The sequence below is a fragment of the Notothenia rossii genome, assembly GCF_949606895.1.
Source record: "Notothenia rossii genome assembly, chromosome: 1".
Classification (NCBI taxonomy): Eukaryota; Metazoa; Chordata; class Actinopteri; order Perciformes; family Nototheniidae; genus Notothenia; species Notothenia rossii.
Window position 1 is genome coordinate 70191982 of NC_136912.1, and position 18456 is coordinate 70210437.

The following is an 18456-nucleotide window of genomic DNA, read 5'->3' on the forward strand; positions in this document are numbered from 1 at the left end:
TCTATATTTCGAGCAGACACACTCTCTAACTCTCTGATCTCTCTCTCTAACTGCTCTATAGCTCTCCTAGTGTTTGCAGTGGAGTAGGCTGTATACTGTTGACAGAACACTCTAATCTGAGCCTTTCCTACCTCCCACCACTGACTCAGGGAGGGAAAAGACTCTTTCTTTGATTTCCAGTTGATCCAAAACAATTAAAAATTCTCACAGAAAATCAAATCTTGTAAAATTTTAACATTAAACTGCCAGAACGATCTAGGTTTCTCTGTGTTGGATAAAACCAAATCCAAAGAAACTAGCTGATGATCTGTAAAACCAACAGGTTGGATGTGACAGTTCACTGCACGAGTAATAAAAGAAGAAGACATGTAAAATCTGTCTAGCCTGGCTGCACTGACGCCCCCATCTAGCATTCTCATCCAGGTGTATTGTTTAACGGAGGGATGCTTCATCCTCCACACATCCACTAAGTCAGCCTCTCTTATCACCTGTGACAGTAAAAGGGACGACTGAGGATGAGGCTCCCGTCCTATTCTGTCTAAAGTGACATTAGTGCAAACGTTCCAGTCCCCCCCCAGTATAACACACTCCCCCTGTACACTAGTGTCTAGCTTGTCTTTTAATAACTGAAACACAGATACATGTGCAGGGCCCTGATTGGGTGCATACACATTAATAAAGGTGAAACTGAACTCTAACAGTTCCACTTTCACCATCAAGGCTCTACCTGCCACTATCTCAGTGCCGGATAAAATCTTTACATTTAGAGAGGGGGAGAATAAAACAGCTACTCCAGCACTAAGGTTTGAGCCATGACTGAGTACATACTGACCCCCCCACCACATCCCCCAGTCCGTCTCATTCAGGCTATCACTGTGCGTTTCCTGCAGAAATATCAAATCTAATTTTTTCTGATTAAAGACTTCTAACACTAAAGCTCTTTTCTGTGCACTTCTACCCCCGTTCATGTTCAAGGAAGCAACCCTTAAAGCCTGCATTAGAGGAAGGAGACAGAGAGAAAGAACAGACAGGTACACACAGCAGAGAGGAGACACCCAGTGTTGCATGATCATGTTGAAATTATTTAGACCTTTTCAGTTTCTTCCCTCTTTTGCTTCCTGTCGTATCTTTTTTCACAGCAGTTACATGCCTCCTGAGACGATAACGTTTCTTTTCACCCAGCAGGTCTAACCCTACAACTTTCTGAAGAGTTCTCACTGTATGAAGAAACTTGTCAATGTCAGGGAAAAAATCTCTCACTTCCACTGACTTGCCAAAAGACTCGTCTAAAAAGACATTAATCTCTTCCAAAGAATATATCTCTGCGTTCTGAGAGAGACTATCTGCAACTGAACCACAGTCAGAATCCCCCTCACCGTCTGTGTCCATCTCTGTCACCTCATTAATGTCTGCAGCCTGTTGAAGCTCATTTTTCCGCCCAGAGCCAGACGGCAGCTCCTTCTGTGTGCCAACAGCCTCTACCTGTCCCACAGCACCAGTCCTCACCTGTCCTGCTACATCATCTCTCACCCGTTTACCTGTTTCCACATTTTTTCCTCTCACACTCACCACACTCTCTACAGTCCCTGTTTCATCTCTCACGATATTCATCCCTACTTCCTCCGCAGCCACCGGGGCCCCGGCGGGTGCAGCAGCAGCCCCCGCGACACCGGGTCCCGCTGCCACGGACCAGGCCGCCCCAGCGGCCCAGGCCGCCCCAGTGGCCCCGGCCGCCCCAGCGGCTCCCGGCCCGGCCGCCCCAGCGGCCCCGGCCGCCCCCGGCTCGGCTGCCCCGGCGGCCCCCGGCTCGGCGGCCCCGGGCCCAGCCGCACCCGGCGGAGCGGCGTGCCGTCTCTGTGGACATGCAACACGTTTGTGACCCGACTCCCCGCACTCAAAACACTTTACGCTCCCTGAGCTCGCATAAACCATATAAAAACCCTCTTCGTGCCTCACCCGGAAGGACACATCTAGTGTCTGAGTGGGACAATTCAGAAACATGAACACCTGTCTCCGCAGAGAATGGACATGTTTTAACTTTTCATCCTTACACCCCAGAGCAGGGGTCGGCAACCCGCGGCCCTCGGGCCGCATGCGGCCCTTTAAGCCCTCTGCTCTGGCTCCCTTGAGCTTAGACAAAAATAAGAAGGATATAAAATAAAAGTATTTGTATGAATATTTATATTTTGTTGCATGGTTGAAAATCTTTCGTATCTTGTATTTTGAGGTGATACTGTGACACATAAATAAAAAACAAAACGGTTTTAATGAGGTCAACTCAACTAAAATATGCGTCACATCCTGCTACGGTCCCGCGCGAGCGCCATTTCTTGGAGGCGCTCGCGAGGGGACCCCCGGCTCGATGAGCGAACTATGGTTAAATCAAAAAAAAGTACCGGAGGAAAACAGGATTTAATTCTGCGTGGACAGAGCTATATGCTTTCACAGCAAACGATGCTGGTTTACCGGTATGTTTGATATGTAGAGAGAAGTTGTCAACGGTGCTGCAGCCTTTACGTATCGAGGAACAACAAGGGAGAGGAAAACAGCTGACGATCTTCAGTCATAATTCAATGGTGCCATCATTTTAGCCGGCCCGGCTAAAATAACTGGATGGCCTACCTGCCTGTCAGCTAGTGATGTGTCGGTCGCAAACGAGCCGATTCTTTTGAACGGCTCTTTGGTATGAACGAGGGGAACCGAGTCGTACTTGGTGAGAGCCGTTCTTGTTATCGTTCAATTGTTAGTCCGCACTCACTGCCTGCCAAAATCCACTCGCCTGTTAAAAAGCTTGATTTTGTTCCCCAAACGTATTCTGTGAAGACCCGCCCCTACTCTGATTAGTAGGTTTCAGCAGGAGGAGTGAGATGGTGTGGGTCTTAACGGAATACGCGAGAGAGAGAAGTCATAACAAGTGGTAGGCTACAGGACAGGTAGACGACGTGTTTTTCGGATGGAAAATGAGCCAAACGCGAAAACGCAGCAGCATTTTGATGCACTTCAACCAAAAAAGCGCACCATTTGTAAAGGCAAAATATCCTTTAAAGCAGGGCCAACAAATGATCTCCATCGCCACTTAAAAACACAGTATCTATATTAAGAGTTGCGTGAATTTCATTCAAGGCAAGGCAACTTTATTTACTTAACACATACGGAGGGTAAATTCAAAGTAGTACATTCACGGACATGAATGACATGGATATGGCGCCACCTTGTGTCGTGTTTACAAAGCAGATTATTGACATTAGGTCTGGCAATACAGTCAATCATTATCCTGGTGATTATTTCACAGACAAACCAAGTAACCCCGCCAAAAAAACGGCTCTTTTGAACGGCTCTTTTGAACGGCTCTTTGAAAGGAACGGAGCCATAAGATCCGGCTCCCTTCAAAGAGCCATAAATCCCATCACTACTGTCAGCCTTCCATCTGTGCACAAACTTATCTCGTGGCCTTATTGATGATGTGCGTTCGTGTGTATTGGAGGAGGGACTCTGTAAGAAAGTCTGAAGGAAGAGGCATATTTTTTCCGGTTGTGTATTTTCAAATTCTAGCGCACTCGAGCTGGTTTCTCCATTCTTACCTACCCTACTTTTAACTCTTTTTAGGGTGCAGCTATATGTTTTATTTATTTCAAAGTGTGCCCATTTTAATAATATTTTTTCCCTTCAAATGTGCAGAGGACTCCCCAAGTGCTGTGTTTAATTTATTTTAAAGTAGGCCTGTGTATTATTTTTAATTCTCCTTATCAGAATCAGAATCCCTTTATTAGTCCCACAGAGGGGAAATTTGCAGCGTTACGGCAGGAAAGAGCCACAGACAGCTTAGTGTAGCATATCTGAAATGCGTTAAAAAAAAGTACTAAGTTATAATATAATAAACAATAAACAATATGCTAAAAAAGTACTAAGTTATAATATAATAAACAATATGCTAAAAATAAAATAAAAAAGTTACATAATTTTCAAAAATACAGATCAAAAACAAATCAAATCCTGTAGCAGTCCTTATAGGAGTTCTTTGTTTCTTATTAGAGGTTAACAGTTTTATATAATGTAATAAATAGCCTAATAAATGCAAAAAAAAATGTAGTTTTTGTCTGATATAACAATAAATGCAACTTTATTAGCTATCAAGCTATGAAATATGTTTTGCGGCTCCAGAAAAAAAATGTTTTGGAAAAAGGAGCAAAATGGCTCTTTTGGTCAAAAAGGTTGCAGACCCCTGCCCCAGAGCAACAGTGCGGAGACTACTGGCAAACTTACCAAAACGCTTCAGCTCCCGTTCCAGCGCCTCATTCGGGATGAACGGAGGAACGCCAAACACAGTGATCCGCGTGGACGGTGTCGCCAGCGGTGAAACTTGAATGTATTCCTCGTTTAGCATTAATCCGGTCTCGATAAGTTCCGTCACATATTTCTGGTCTTTCAAAAAGACCACGACCGCTTTGTTCATGCGGGAAGCATAGGAGATATTTACATGACCGACCTGATCCCCCACAGCCAGCAGCACCTGCTCCACTGTGCTTGCGGCCTGAGCTACCAGCCGCACTCCGTGTCTCAGAGACACCGGCGGCGCCCCGGAGGACGCCATCCCCGCCACGAGGCACGGAAAAACACTAAATTAACAAATTAACCGTACTTGCAAAGGGTACAAAAATCCCAACGAAAGATCATACAGTTAAAGAAACGATTGAAACAGAAACAAAAGAGTTAAAGTTGAACTTCCCTCTTCCCTCTTCAAACACACATCCACCACCGAAGAAGAAGAAGAAGTGACGTCAGCGGCTCCCTCAGGAACGCGATTATAAATATATATATAAATATATTGGACACCCTCAAACTATTTGTATCACTTTCCATTGTGGAAATTATTCAAGATATAAGTAGAAACCATTGGAATGTATCCATCTTAACCATCTCTTCCCGTGTTCCAATCCTAGGGCTCTAGGGCACTTGAGTTATATCTGCAACGCAATATGAAGCATATTCTCCTAATTTCACTTTTTTCTAATCATCTTTGCTTTTTTTCTTGTGACAAACTGTTTAGTTGTACTTCCTGAAGCTTCTTCAAGTTATTTAAGATTTTTCCTTCTTGTTCATTGACGTGCACCCAGAACATATAAAGAGGTCAAAAGCACAAAAGATTGAAAACCACTGTCTCTTGACTTTAATGGGGAGATGAACAAAACACCAGAGATATGTGAATCACATAAAGAAATGGAGATGTGGCTGGCCAACCAGTAGTAAAGTACAGGTCACAAAATGATTAGTATACTCTAGAAACCAGGGCTAGTGGTTTCTGAGATATCTCGCTTCAGATCAGTTGGACAAACTGACTGACAAAAATGAAGTGAAACAAGTCCTCAACCTGACAGGCCTTAGATGACCCATTCTCGTTTTCCCAACATGCAACAGCTCCCCACTCCCTCCTGTTTCCCCCTGTTTCCCTCCTTCTCTCTCTCGTGTCGTGGTGGCATTCCCATGAGACAGTTTTCCGTACGTTTTTCCGCCAGCAGGATGAAATGAACTCTGCATCTCTCACCCGTAAAGAGACAGAGTGAAAAGCAGCTGCCTCAGCACCTGCCGGCCCCCAGTGAAAATCAAAATATCAATAAGCTCTTATAGCATTAAGGAAAATGCCTAAATCTGACACTTTCTCTCCCTCCATCCCCTCCTCTCCCTTTGCCAATATCACTCAACCACTTACACTTGGCATGGGCCCACTGGAGAGTTTTACATGTACATTAAGAGAGGCTTTCTGCCTCTATTTGTCCTCCTCCGCCTCTTCCCCCTCTCCACTATATCTATTAAAGTAAATATACACTGGCTGGGCGGTGACACATAGTCCATCCTCATTCATTTTTGAGCAGGTGATTGACAGGACGTGAGTTATTGCTACAGTTAAAGAAGAAGACCGCAGAATGGTATATCCTTGCCAGTCACAGAATGTTAATGCTTTATTGCATGAGGGAAATTGCGGAAAAACAACATGACTGATTGTTCCTTTACAATTATGTGTGAATAAGCCATAATCCATAACTGTAAGACCACCGGCCCGACCTCATGAGAAAGTGCCTTGCCAAGGGAAAAAGGATGAAGATATGATACACATAAAAGTGGGCCGAATAAGCAAAAAGAGATATTACACAGTGAGAGGAGTTTAAGTAGGGAATAAGGTGTGGAAGGGAAAGAATGGCCTAGGGCAGGAAGTGGATAAAGAGAGGAAAAGAGGGATGAGGGACATAGAGAGAGAGGTGGTAAAGCTGAATGATTGCTCTGTGAGAATTATTATTGATGATTCAGGCAGTGTGAATTATTAATGGGGAACGAAAAGCATCTTTGAACGTGTCTCTGACATTCAATACTGACAGAAATCAATGAGCTGGCGTGGACACAAAGAGGAGAGATGAAGGGAGAAAGGAGGAGGCGAGGATGTAAGGAAAAATAGAGAAAAAGGAGGAGGGCAGGAAGGTAAGGTGTGTTTGGACAAGTGAAGTCCTTCGGATGGAGGCTTGTCAGAAAGGCTTAGGAAGGAGGACGGATGACAGGACGGCCAACTGCGAGGAGTCACGTGACAGTGTTGAAGGTGATTGGCTGTGACATTGTCTTGGGTCTAATGCTCCTCCTCAGACGCAGGAAATAGCAGAGCAGCTCCTCCCTCCCCCCCAACGTCTTGGAAACGGTCTCTTCTTCCTGTCTGCCAAACCACTGGCCTGCTACATCTGTGTGTTTGACAGTCCTTTCTTATCGGTGTCAAAGAGCAAGGGTTGACCCGACATCAACACACGTTTAAAATGGTCATTTTATTTTCTTCTTCTACTCACTCTGTAACTCTGTAACATCCTCTGTCATATTTGGCTTCTATGCTGATGATGTGCTGCTATTAGCTTGCACAGTATCTGGGTTCCCTTATCAAGAGATCACGCAAAAATGAGGCTTCAAGTCATGCGTTTATAGCGTCCTGTTATGAGCTCCTGGCATCTACGGGTGTGCGTGTTTTAGGTGTGTTGCTTCCTAAATGTTAGCATACATGCTGCAATAGCATCAGTTAGAGCTGCAGAGTATTTATTCATTAAAGAAAGAGCAAAGAACATGTCTTAAGGCTTTTCTTGAGATGTGTTCGCTCTCGAACCAAGCTGGTTTTGGCAAGAAGTTATAGACAGATTGTTCAACCAATTACCTGCCAAGAGCGGTTTTACATTTTGATCACATTTTGAACCAATGATTTTTGATGCTAAAATGGATCTTTAAAACAAGACGTACAGTATGGATATTTTCATATCCATCCACCCACTCCTAATCAGATTTGTTATATGCCCTATGATGAAAAACATACGTGAATATCTTCTATCTTTTACCAAGGGACCTGGCCTTTACTCTTGCATGTAATGACCGAATGAAAGAGGAGCATTGATTTGAACTATTCCAGCCTCGGATAGATGATAACATGTTTTCATGTTGGCACATTACATTTTCAAGCTTTATGCATGTGAATAATAATCCTGGGCATCATAAAATTCAGTCTTGGCTTTACTCCTGTCTTGGCTATTGATGTAGCTGAATCAGCTTGGTAAGTGCCAAAACACCAGAATAAAAACAAACGCACTTCCGTAGTTGAGACACACAAATAAGATTTAAACAGGCTAACATAAAACAAACTTGCAACATTTATAAATTGCCATCCGGCTTGTACACACGTGTGTGTGTGTGTGTGTGTGTGTGTGTGTGTGTGTGTGTGTGTGTGTGTGTGTGTGTGTGTGTGTGTGTGTGTGTGTGTGTGTGTGTGCGTGGGGGTGCGTGTGCGTGTGTGTGTGTGTATGTGTGTAAGGGTTAGCAGGTCACACAGGAAAGACTGATCCTAAGGGACAGACTGCCAGGGCCACTCAGCTGCTCCCCCAAAACACAAACACACACTCCTGCCATTCGTTTGGACTGACATGACATCAACGTCGCCGGGGCTGACACTAAAAGGGGACACAGCTCAGCTCCTATTGTCACGGTAACAGGGTGATGGGGAGACAGACAAGCTCCAGCCGCCACACCTGATCATGTAGCAGGACCGCGGTTTCTCTGAAGCCATCAGGAGCCGTGCACGGAACATTCGCTTTCTCTCACCGTCATACACACACTGATACACATTCAGACTGGGTGACGGGCCAACATGGACTTTTCAACATGTGTCTTTGTTTGTGTGTGTGTTTCCAGTGACATCTGACAGCCACATACAGCCATTTCTTAGGGAAGATGGCGGTTGTAAAGGCGATGAAGAACTCTTAGTGAAATCATTGGATCCTTTGACCTATACCTTTTTTGAGGTCCAACATGTTCAGGATCTCTGATATAAGGAAGCTAAAGCAATAGCGCTTCATCATCCTTACAACTAATTTAAACGAAGCCATGCCGAACAGAGATTCATATGCAAGGAAACCAGGAAACAAGCTCTACAAGAAAATGTTAGTTTTGTGGCAACGGCTATCCACTAATCTGCTTGAGACTGAAATCTCTGCACAACTATTGGATGGATTGCCATTATATTTTGCAAAGGCATCCATGCAAACCCTTATTTGCCTTCCTGCATTGTCCTTTGCAACTGCAATGCATTACATTCTCCCTTTTTAAACTTTTAATAATAAATACCCTTGACAATAACCTCCATAAGCAGAGAGATCTTGTATTTAATGGGAATGCATTTTGTGAAAAGGCAACTTAACAAGTTAGCTAATATTGGCTTTGTCCGTGACATCTTAGAATGTCAAACATCCAATAGATCTGAAACAGGATGTGGCCTGCTACCTGTAAATAGGGTCTTACAGTCATGATATCCAAACAGATTATGTGAAAGACATATATCATTTATAATTCACCGTGTTTTAAGATAGATTCCCAAAAAGTGCAATAGGATAAAACCGATTTCTGAGTTTCTTTACACAGAATTGATTGTATGCATTTTGTCAAATCATTTTTGTTGTTGTATCACTTTGATTGCAATATACCAGCATGATGATCATATGAATGTATGTCTATGGTCTGGTGCATGACCAAAGATAACACACATGTAATGACTGTTCCCGTAAAGTGGAAAGATCTCAAAGCTGAATCCTGACAATGTGTTCATATTGTCATGTTTCCTAACGGTCTGGTGTTAGGTTTCACAGCCTGAAAGTGTTTTTTATGCATATATCTCATTTTGTTAGTGCAGTAGTTTTCCCTGCTTTACCTATCGGTCTGGAGTGCGTCCAGGTTATGCACAGTTCCCATCACAAGGCAAGCCTGAATGCTGACATATCTGTTTTTTATGATCTGAGAGCAATGTGAGCAAAATCCAATTTGTTTGCACCCAGATACAGTATGTCATTCAATGCATCTGTGTATGATAAAAACTGCATTGATACAGCAATTTTTCCCGTAACTGAGAGTAGATTCCACAGACGTACTATATGTAGTTGTTGGGGCTGATCAAATGTTTTTTTATATGTATATGGTTGTATGCAGTCGACACACTCATTGTTGAAATATTGATGCATACATTTGATACAATAGGGGTTATAATGATGAAATAATAGCTGGCTGCTAATCAGCACTTTTCTCTAATTCAGGGATAATGTATAAACATCCAGAATGTTGCTTACAGTGTGTTTTACCCTTAGAAGATATTGTGAATGCAAGTGTTATGCAGTCGTCTCTGATATGACATTATTTGGAGCTTCTCGGCATGAATGTACCATCAGAGGACTTTGCAGGTGAGTCCAAAGTGTCAGCTTTAGTATATATAAATAACTTTGGCGATACAAATATATATTCACTGTAATGAGTAACCCTTTAATGGCTTTTTAAAGGAATCTAGAAATGTGTCAATGTTTATATTGAATCATTCAATAAATACACACAAATTGAAATAAAAAAACCATATCCACATGTAGCAGCTCATTGTTGTTTGAGACCAGGTTAAAACTGCCTGTGAGTATTGTCTTCTTGCACTGGAAATGCTACTTTGGGGTTCATAATGTCAACATCTGCATGAAATCAGATGAACCCATCTGCTCTTTTAAAACCCAGACATATTGGATCTGAATATTAGATATTGCTTTATGGATATAGTAAAATTAAAGTATTTAAAGTAATTTAAAACCTTGCATAACACACACTTACAGAAACGCACATTCTTATGTTCCACTTCTGTCACTGACTGGTCTTACTGACATAAATAGACTCATGCTAAAGAAGTACTTTTTCTTCCTGTTAGTAAAACTACAAGACCTCCTGCCCTGTCTCCCCCCTCAGCTCCCACAGTCCATGCTCCTCCTGCTGTCTGTCACCTCTGAGCTTTAATACAAAGGGACATGTACGATTGACCTGGCACTAAAGCACTAACACACTGTCTGGGCCCTTTACGGCCAGTAAAGAGAGACGGACTATTAACCTCCATCACCCTTTCTTTCCTCGCCCTCACAGCCCCTGTCACTCTCCCCTGTGTCCCCCCTTCCAAACCGCCATCACTACCTGGAATTAGCTACGAGTGGAGGGGTCGGCTCAGGGCAAAAGAGAGGGGTTAAGAGCAGGGTCTGTGGCTTTGTGTGACATGTCACCCCGGTGGTTTTATTGGCATGTACAGCAGTGATGATCGCTCTGTCTCAAAGTACTCGGTTATTGGATTGATACAGCCGCTGATACAGGAGTGCAATCATATTGTAGCTGGTGTGTGTGTGTGTGTGTGTGTGTGTGTGTGTGTGTGTGTGTGTGTGTGTGTGTGTGTGTGTGTGTGTGTGTGTGTGTGTGTGTGTGTGTGTGTGTGTGTGTGTGTGTGTGTGTAAATTACTGGATGGTAATTTTGAGAAAAAAAATATTTCCGATGACCGCCTTGTGTGCTATAATTACTTTACACCTTTAGGCTAGTCTCTCTATTCTGTATTGCAACGAAATCAAATATATTTGTACACGCCTAGGTCTTAAGTTGAACTTTTATTATCAATCAATCGATCAAAGTCTATTTATATCAGGGAGGCGTGTGGCGCAGTGGGTTAATGCGCTGATCTTCGAATCAGAGGATAGCAAGTTCGAGTCCCACTGCAGTCAGCATGTCGTTGTGTCCCTGGGCAAGACACTTCACCCCAAATTGCTCCTGTGGGGATTGCCCACACCCACAGTATTGAGTATGTAAGGATACTTTGGATAATAGCATCTAACAAGTAACATGTAATGTATCACAAATGTTACATTTGTATCAGGGGGCTTTAAAGATGTTGACAGAATACGCATACAACACTCTTGGTGCTTATAGATCCTCACATCAGAGAAGGAAAAACTCCCAGAGAAACCCCAGGGTTTCACATGATCCAGGTGTAGCCTTTGAACACCTGCCAGGAGACAGACACAAAAAACTGTGGGGAAGCTTAGTTAGTAACATGCGTTCTTGGGACATTAGAGTATACATGTACAGAGAAAGAGACAAGAAGAGAGAATTAAGGTGAAAGTGGATCCACCGATAGTCTAAACCTATAGAAGCACAACTAGGGGCTGATTCAAGGCAAGAGTGAGTCAGCCCTAACTATAAGCTTTATCAAAAAGGAAAGCCTACTCTTAAAAGCTGAGAGTATGTCTGCCTCCAGAACACAAACTGGAAGCTCTTCCCACAGAACAGGAGCTTGATAGTAAACTACTCTCTACTACTACTACTACTACTACTACTACTATTACTGTACTAATACTGTTTGTAGCCATACAAATGAGAAGCAATGTATTATAATTGATATACAGCCAGGGCCTGAAGGACCCCCCAGGATTGCCAAAGCACCCCCTAAAGACCCCCAAGAAATATGTTTTTTTTTCTTTTTCCGAAAATTATTATTTTTATTAAATTAAATCAGGAAAATTATTGATTACATCAATGCAAATGTGAAACAAACAAATGTTTTCCCAAAAATATAAAGCCAACACAGGTGATATGATTAGGCCAATGGCCAGCACCCATTAGATTTTTGACCTACCCATAGGCTAAATTACTTTGTGACACTTGAGTGACTTCCTGTTAGCTGGAGCCCCAAATTATTTGCTAACAGAAAAGTGACAAATGGATCGTTTTTTAGTCCTTAAACGTCCATGTGTGGACACTCAATCAAAACCAACTGAAAGCGAGAGGGATTCTGCACATAATAGGCCTTGTGAGTACAATTAGCTTACTTCTGGGTCTCTGTGTTTCATTCAAGCTCTGCTCTGTGTGTGTGTGGCACGAGCCATTTTGTGTGCGTGTGCAAGCGAGCGAGAGAGAGAGCTCGCACACCGGTGGGTATCTACCGGAGATAGTTGTGGTTAGCATCTGGTGCCAGCTAGCCAAGCTAACGGATATAAGGAGCATTTTCAACAACAAGGTGGAGGGAGAACTCTCTCCTGTCAGACTGAGAGTCTCGGATAACCTCAGCTCAGGTGAAGTAAAGGACTCTCAGTGTTTAGATAGTTAACTTTAGTCTAGTTATCTCAGTGGGTCTCAAACGGTTTGTTTTAAAAGAGGAGTGATTTGTAAAATATCTATAAAGAAATAGAAAATCTGTTTAGAATTCTGTTTCATATGTATGTTGAGAGATGTATCCATAGATCTCTTCATTTTGCTCTCAAAGTGCACCAGATTGATGCCTTTAACTTCAATATTTAAAAAGAAATCTTCCCGGACCCCACTAGAGGAGGTGAGGACCCTCCTAGAGGAGGTGGGGTCCACTCCCCACTTGTAAAAATAGCACTTTACCCCTGCTTACACCTATATGCCGTGAGCTGATTACCGAGCCTTCATTGTAACAGTCGCGGGTACACTGTGTGTGGGGAGTGTTGCAGTAGAACATTCAACTGTAGCGCTGGTGAATTAATGGGAAACCCTTAAAGAGCAACTTCCAGGTTAAAGAAACCTGTGAATAAATGTGTCGGAAAATGATGAATACACTAGATTTTCAAAAAGATATACAGAAATATACACTACAGTGACATCTGGCGTCGTTTTTGTAAGAAATGTTCACTTCCACATAAAAAAGCCTCGGCACGTGACCTCCTGCGTGTGACGTAACACGGGGGACACAAGGGGGAGAGCGGCCGGTGTAACGTATTAATAAACATGGATCCCAATGCTAGTTTTGACACAGAAGACACAGAAGAAGTTGAACATAAATATTCGAATGCATATGACGGACCACAACCTTATAATTATGAGCCTGCTAGGCGTCCAAGAGACCAGGAGCAGCCAAGGATTAGAAGAAATAACGGCAATCGGAGAAAAATTGAGCTGTGGTGTGTGGAGAACCAGTGGAGAACTGGGCAGCTATCTTGGGGAGTGACCGGCGTTAGCTACAGAATGTTAGCTAACGTCACATCGCAACATTGTAAAGTTAGCTATCATATATCAGGCTATAACTAAAGTAGCATTGATAATATAGTAACGTTACTGGCAGGACTGTTGATACTGATCCATAACAGAAACTAATGCGCAAGTATCAGCCGTATCTCGCGTTACCTAATGCAACTCCACACTACGGTGCTGTGTACTGGAGGAGAGACGCGAGATACGGCTGATACTTGACGATCTGGCGGAGAAAGGTTGTGGAGCCTCCGTTGATATGCCGTTGTAAATGGCTTGATGGAAAGTAGGTGTGTAGTCGGGGAGGGTGCCAAGCTGATTGCAGCAGGTGAGTGGAGGTTGAGCCGGGAGCCAGGAGTGACAGCCACCACGCACACACAAACAACACAGACAGGGGGAAACAAACAAACACAAAGGAGACGGCTGGAGCAGTACAGCCACCACAGCGTTACCTAATGCAACTCCACACTATGTCTTACGGTGCCGTGTACCGGAGGGGAGAGAGAGAGAGCAGCGAAGGGGGGGGGGAGAGAGAAGTATTACGGTTTCCTGATAAAGCTGTGGAGAGCAGTGTTGGGACTAACGCGTTACAAAGTAACGCCGTTATTTTTGGCAGTAACTAGTACTCTAACGCGTTATTTTTTAAATTCAGTAACTCAGTTACCGTTACTACATGGTGCGTTACTCCGTTATTTTTTTTATATAGTCTCGGCTCCCAGACGTTGGTGAGCGGCGCCAACAGCGACGCGAACAGAGATGAGAACTGTACTTAAGTACAGTACTTGAGTAAATGTACTTAGATACTTCCTGTATCACATGCGGAGACGCTTTGTGGGCGTGTTTGTGTTTAGTTAGCCTACTAACAATACTCAGTGAGTCACGCCCCTCAAGTGTGCATTACAATAGGTAGGAAGACTCTGCTGATTGCGTGAAGTGCAAAACGCTTCCCAGCTGAAAAACATTTTAAATAGCGCATTTCAAATCAGAATAACTCAGTGTGCATCCAGACTCGGTGAGGACACTATCGATACTGACTCAGCAATCACTGTAAGTTATATTCTTGTTTAAATAGACTTCTCTGTTTCATTTATTCTACTCTGTATAATTGTTCTGTAGTTATTGTAGCTAAAACGGCGATTTCTGAGAGATTTTAAAATCTCAGATCTGCTCAACTCCAGGCGTAACTCAGGTCTCAGTGAGTCACGCCCCTCAAGTGTGCATTACAATAGGTAGGAAGACTCTGCTGATTGCGTGAAGTGCAAAACGCTTCCCAGCTGAAAAACATTTTAAATAGCGCATTTCAAATCAGAATAACTCAGTGTGCATCCAGACTCGGTGAGGACACTATCGATTAGGGATGGGCATGATTAATCGATGATCGATAATTGATCGTTAAGGATTTTGTCGATTTCGTATTTTTCTTATCGATGATCGGTAATAAAACATCCTACCAGCAGGGGGCGATATAGCGTAAGGAGTCGCGACAGCAGAGAAAACTTCCTGCGAGCTGCTCACTCACAAAGATAACAACATGAAGCGCGCGAAACGAAGTCCGGTGTGGGACCATTTTGAGATAAAAAACGAGTCCGCTCACTGTATACACTGCGACACGGTTTACAAGTACAACACGACAACAACTCCGATGATGTACCACTTAAAGAGCCTTCATCCCAGCGTGTTAAGAGGCACTGAATCCTCCGTTCAGCCCACCATCACCTCAGTTTTAAACCGGAGGAGCTGTGATGCGAAGCGGGCGGAGAAAATCACAGAAAGTATCGCCAAAATGATTGAAGTGGACATCTTCCCCACAAGTGTCGTCGAGGGGAAAGGATTTAGAGATGTGGTTAGTTTACTTGAACCAGCGTATCAGATTCCCTCACGGCGCACTATCACCAGGGTCATAGAAACCCACTACAAGGAGCGAAAACAGGAGCTCCTAAACAAGTTAGCAACAGCAGCTAGTGTTGCTATAACAACAGACTGTTGGACCGCTTTAACAGCGGAGAGCTACATCACTATCACATGCCACTACATTTGCGACAACTGGCAAATTAATTCAGCGGTCCTGCTCACTGAAAGCCTTCCAGGCCGGCATACTGCCGACCTTCTCGCTGAGAAGATGAATGAAGCTGTAGAGCAGTGGGGATTTGAAGCCAGAGTTATCGCCTGCGTCCACGACAACGCGGCCAACATTACGGCTGCCAACAATCCCACCAGAGTCAGCTGGGTGTCTGTTGCTTGCTTTGCACATACTCTCCAATTAGCCATAAATGACGGGTTTGCTCTATACCTGCATCGGGTCATCTCTGCAGCTGGTAAACTCGTTAGCCACTTTAATCACAGCACTGTGGCAACCAATGCGCTTAAGGAGAAGCAGGAGCAAATGGGCCTCGCCACCCACCGGCTTATTCAATCGTGCAAAACACGGTGGAACTCAGTCTGTGAGATGTTTGAGCGACTTGTGGAGCAGCGCTGGGCTGTTGTTGCTGTCCTCTCGGACAGAACCCTGACCAAGCTTCAAGATGCCAGGGTCCTGGAGCTGAAGGATGAGCACTGGCGGCTCATGGAGGACGCACAGCCTGTGTTAGCAGCACTTAAGTGTGTCACAACTGCCATGTCTGCCGAGAAGGACGTCTCCATCTCAAACATTTATCCAGTAAGCTTCAGCCTCATCAACACCCATCTCATGCGGAGAGAAGGAGACGAGACCAGAGTAACCGAATTCAAGACCAAAGTGAAGTCCTCCCTCAGCAACAGAATGAAGGTAAACTAACTAATTAGTTGACATGACACTCATAATAAATAGCCGCTGATGACGAGACTGACATAGGCATAGCTAAATGTCGCTTATGTGCTTTGCTTATTTAGATATGGCATATTTTCAAACGTTTTTTATCGATCATCCGACATTTTTCTATAATTTATTTATACAGGTTTGGTCTGACGAGTTTGTGACATCCGCCCCAATGATTGCATCCATGCTGGATCCCCGTCACAAGCATTTGAGCTTTCTTTCGCCACCACAGAGACTAATTGCTAATGCTAAACTGGTTGAACTGGGAGAGGCAATTGATGCAGGTGAGGCGGCTATCCCACAGACTGGGAGAGAGGAGGCGGTGTTGTCATGCCGGGGAAGTCCCACAACTGTCACTGCCACTACGCACGTTTCTGCGATGGCACTTCTCCTGGGGGAGCAATACTCATCTACCCCACAGGACACTGGCATTGAAACAGAGACTCAGAACTTTCTGAGGGACATACCCCCACCTCTGGAGTGCAGCCCGACTGATTGGTGGAAAGTGAACGGTGGAAAGTTTCCCAGGCTGGCTAAATTAGCTAGACGCTATCTCTGCATCCCCGCCACCTCGGTCCCGTCAGAGCGGGTCTTTTCAGCCGCTGGACTGACCGTCACTCGGCTCCGTTCACGTCTCACCCCCGAGCATGTTAACATGCTAATTTTCCTCAACAAAAACCAGTAGGTTAAGTAAGCTATAGCCTCCTAACCACCGTAGCCTTTAGTCAGACCGAGGCCTATAACGTGTTATTGTTTTGTGTTTACTATTGTTAGTTAAAGTTTTATATCTAAAATAGGCGGAATTGTATTTATTTTGTTTGAGAACACTGGCTCTTATTTTGTTAATATCCCCGACGCCTCCGACATTTGTTTTGTTTATTGTTTGCACATTTAAACACAGGAGTTTCTCATTATACTATTGTTAGTTAATGTTTTATGTCTAAAAGAGGCGGAATTGTATTTATTTTGTTTTTGTTTGTTTTAAGAACACTGGCTCTTATTTTTTTAATGTCGCGGAGGCGTCGGGGATATTTCTTTTGTTTAACATTTGCACATTTAAATAAACATAAAAGTGAGTTTCTCACTTCTGTTATTCTGTATCGACCTGCATTAATGTTCACGTGTTCTGTTAACGGTTGTTTTATGGTCAGGCTTCTGTGAGGAGAGCAGTTAGGGGCGGGGTGGAGAGCAGAGGGCTTTTTGAGTGCGTGTCTGTGTGGGCGCGTGCGTGTGGGTGAGAAAGGCTGCATGTTAGGGAGAGGAAGAGCAGCACGTTGTTGAGCGGTTTGTTGTTTTTGGTTGTTTTGGCGTGGTCCCGGCCCACAGTGACCCTTCCTGTAACCGCAATAAAGCTGTTAAGATTGTATACGCTTCGCTCGTCATTCCGACCTGTCCGGGTGGACGTTACAATACGTCATACAGTTTTTTTGACGGGTATAAATGTTAACGATTAATCGATAATTGATCGTTAACGTCTCACGATGATCGATTAAAGAGATTTCTTAAAATGCCCATCCCTACTATCGATACTGACTCAGCAATCACTGTAAGTTATATTCTTGTTTAAATAGACTTCTCTGTTTCATTTATTCTACTCTGTATAATTGTTCTGTAGTTATTGTAGCTAAAACGGCGATTTCTGAGAGATTTTAAAATCTCAGATCTGCTCAACTCCAGGCGTAACTCAGGTCTCAGTGAGTCACGCCCCTCAAGTGTGCATTACAATAGGTAGGAAGACTCTGCTGTCGCCCATCAGCAGAAAATAGTTAACTAATTACAGGGGCGTGCCCCCAAAGCTGTGAGAACTGAGCAATCAGGTATCCATCTTAGGTTGCGTTTTCCTGGAGCGTCAGCTTCAGCGTCAGCCAGACGAAGACTGACAAAGACATTAAGAGTCCTGTGGGAGGCAAAGAGGAGGCAAATCCTACTCTGATTGCGCCAAGTATCGCTGGTGTTATTTAGTTTTATTCAATTCTCTTGGGTTCTCTAGCCCCTCATGCTATAATCATGTGTATTTTCTGCATTCCTGTTCATGTGTCTTCTCGCAATTATCACTGGCCCCGTGTTTCTCCTAATCGATCTCACCGGCCTGCTCTCGTCTATCCCACATGCTCCACTGAGATCCAACATCTCGTTTCAGGGGGCCTGTGGAACAGCTGTCCCTAAGGCTGACTTCATCTCTGGCTACGCTTCCCTGCAGTCTCTGGATTTCCTTGCTCTCACGGAGACCTGGATCACTCCATCCAACACATCCACCCCAGCAGCTCTCTCCACAGCATATTCCTTCTCCCATACACCCAGACCCTCTGGCAGAGGAGGTGGCACT

The 18456-nt window shown here is 44.0% G+C and overlaps 1 protein-coding gene across 1 annotated transcript; it reads left to right on the forward strand.

Annotated features, from left to right (window-relative positions):
- Nucleotides 1-14693: 14693 nt before the first annotated feature.
- LOC307012937 (E3 SUMO-protein ligase ZBED1-like) lies at nucleotides 14694-17494 on the forward strand. The gene is made up of 2 exons (XM_079640145.1): nucleotides 14694-16100; nucleotides 16270-17494. Exons 1-2 carry the CDS (start codon nucleotides 14868-14870, stop codon nucleotides 16813-16815), a joined length of 1779 nt encoding a protein of 592 aa, XP_079496271.1. The 5' UTR covers nucleotides 14694-14867; the 3' UTR covers nucleotides 16816-17494.
- The last annotated feature ends 962 nt before the right edge of the window (nucleotides 17495-18456 follow it).

Excerpts from the sequence above, each read along its gene's own strand:
- LOC307012937 (XM_079640145.1), top strand. The coding sequence starts at position 14,868 with ATGAAGCGCGCGAAACGAAGTCCGGTGTGGGACCATTTTGAGATAAAA. Across the intron at positions 16,101-16,269 it reads CCCTCAGCAACAGAATGAAG|GTTTGGTCTGACGAGTTTGT; the intron begins GTAAACTAACTA and ends TTATTTATACAG.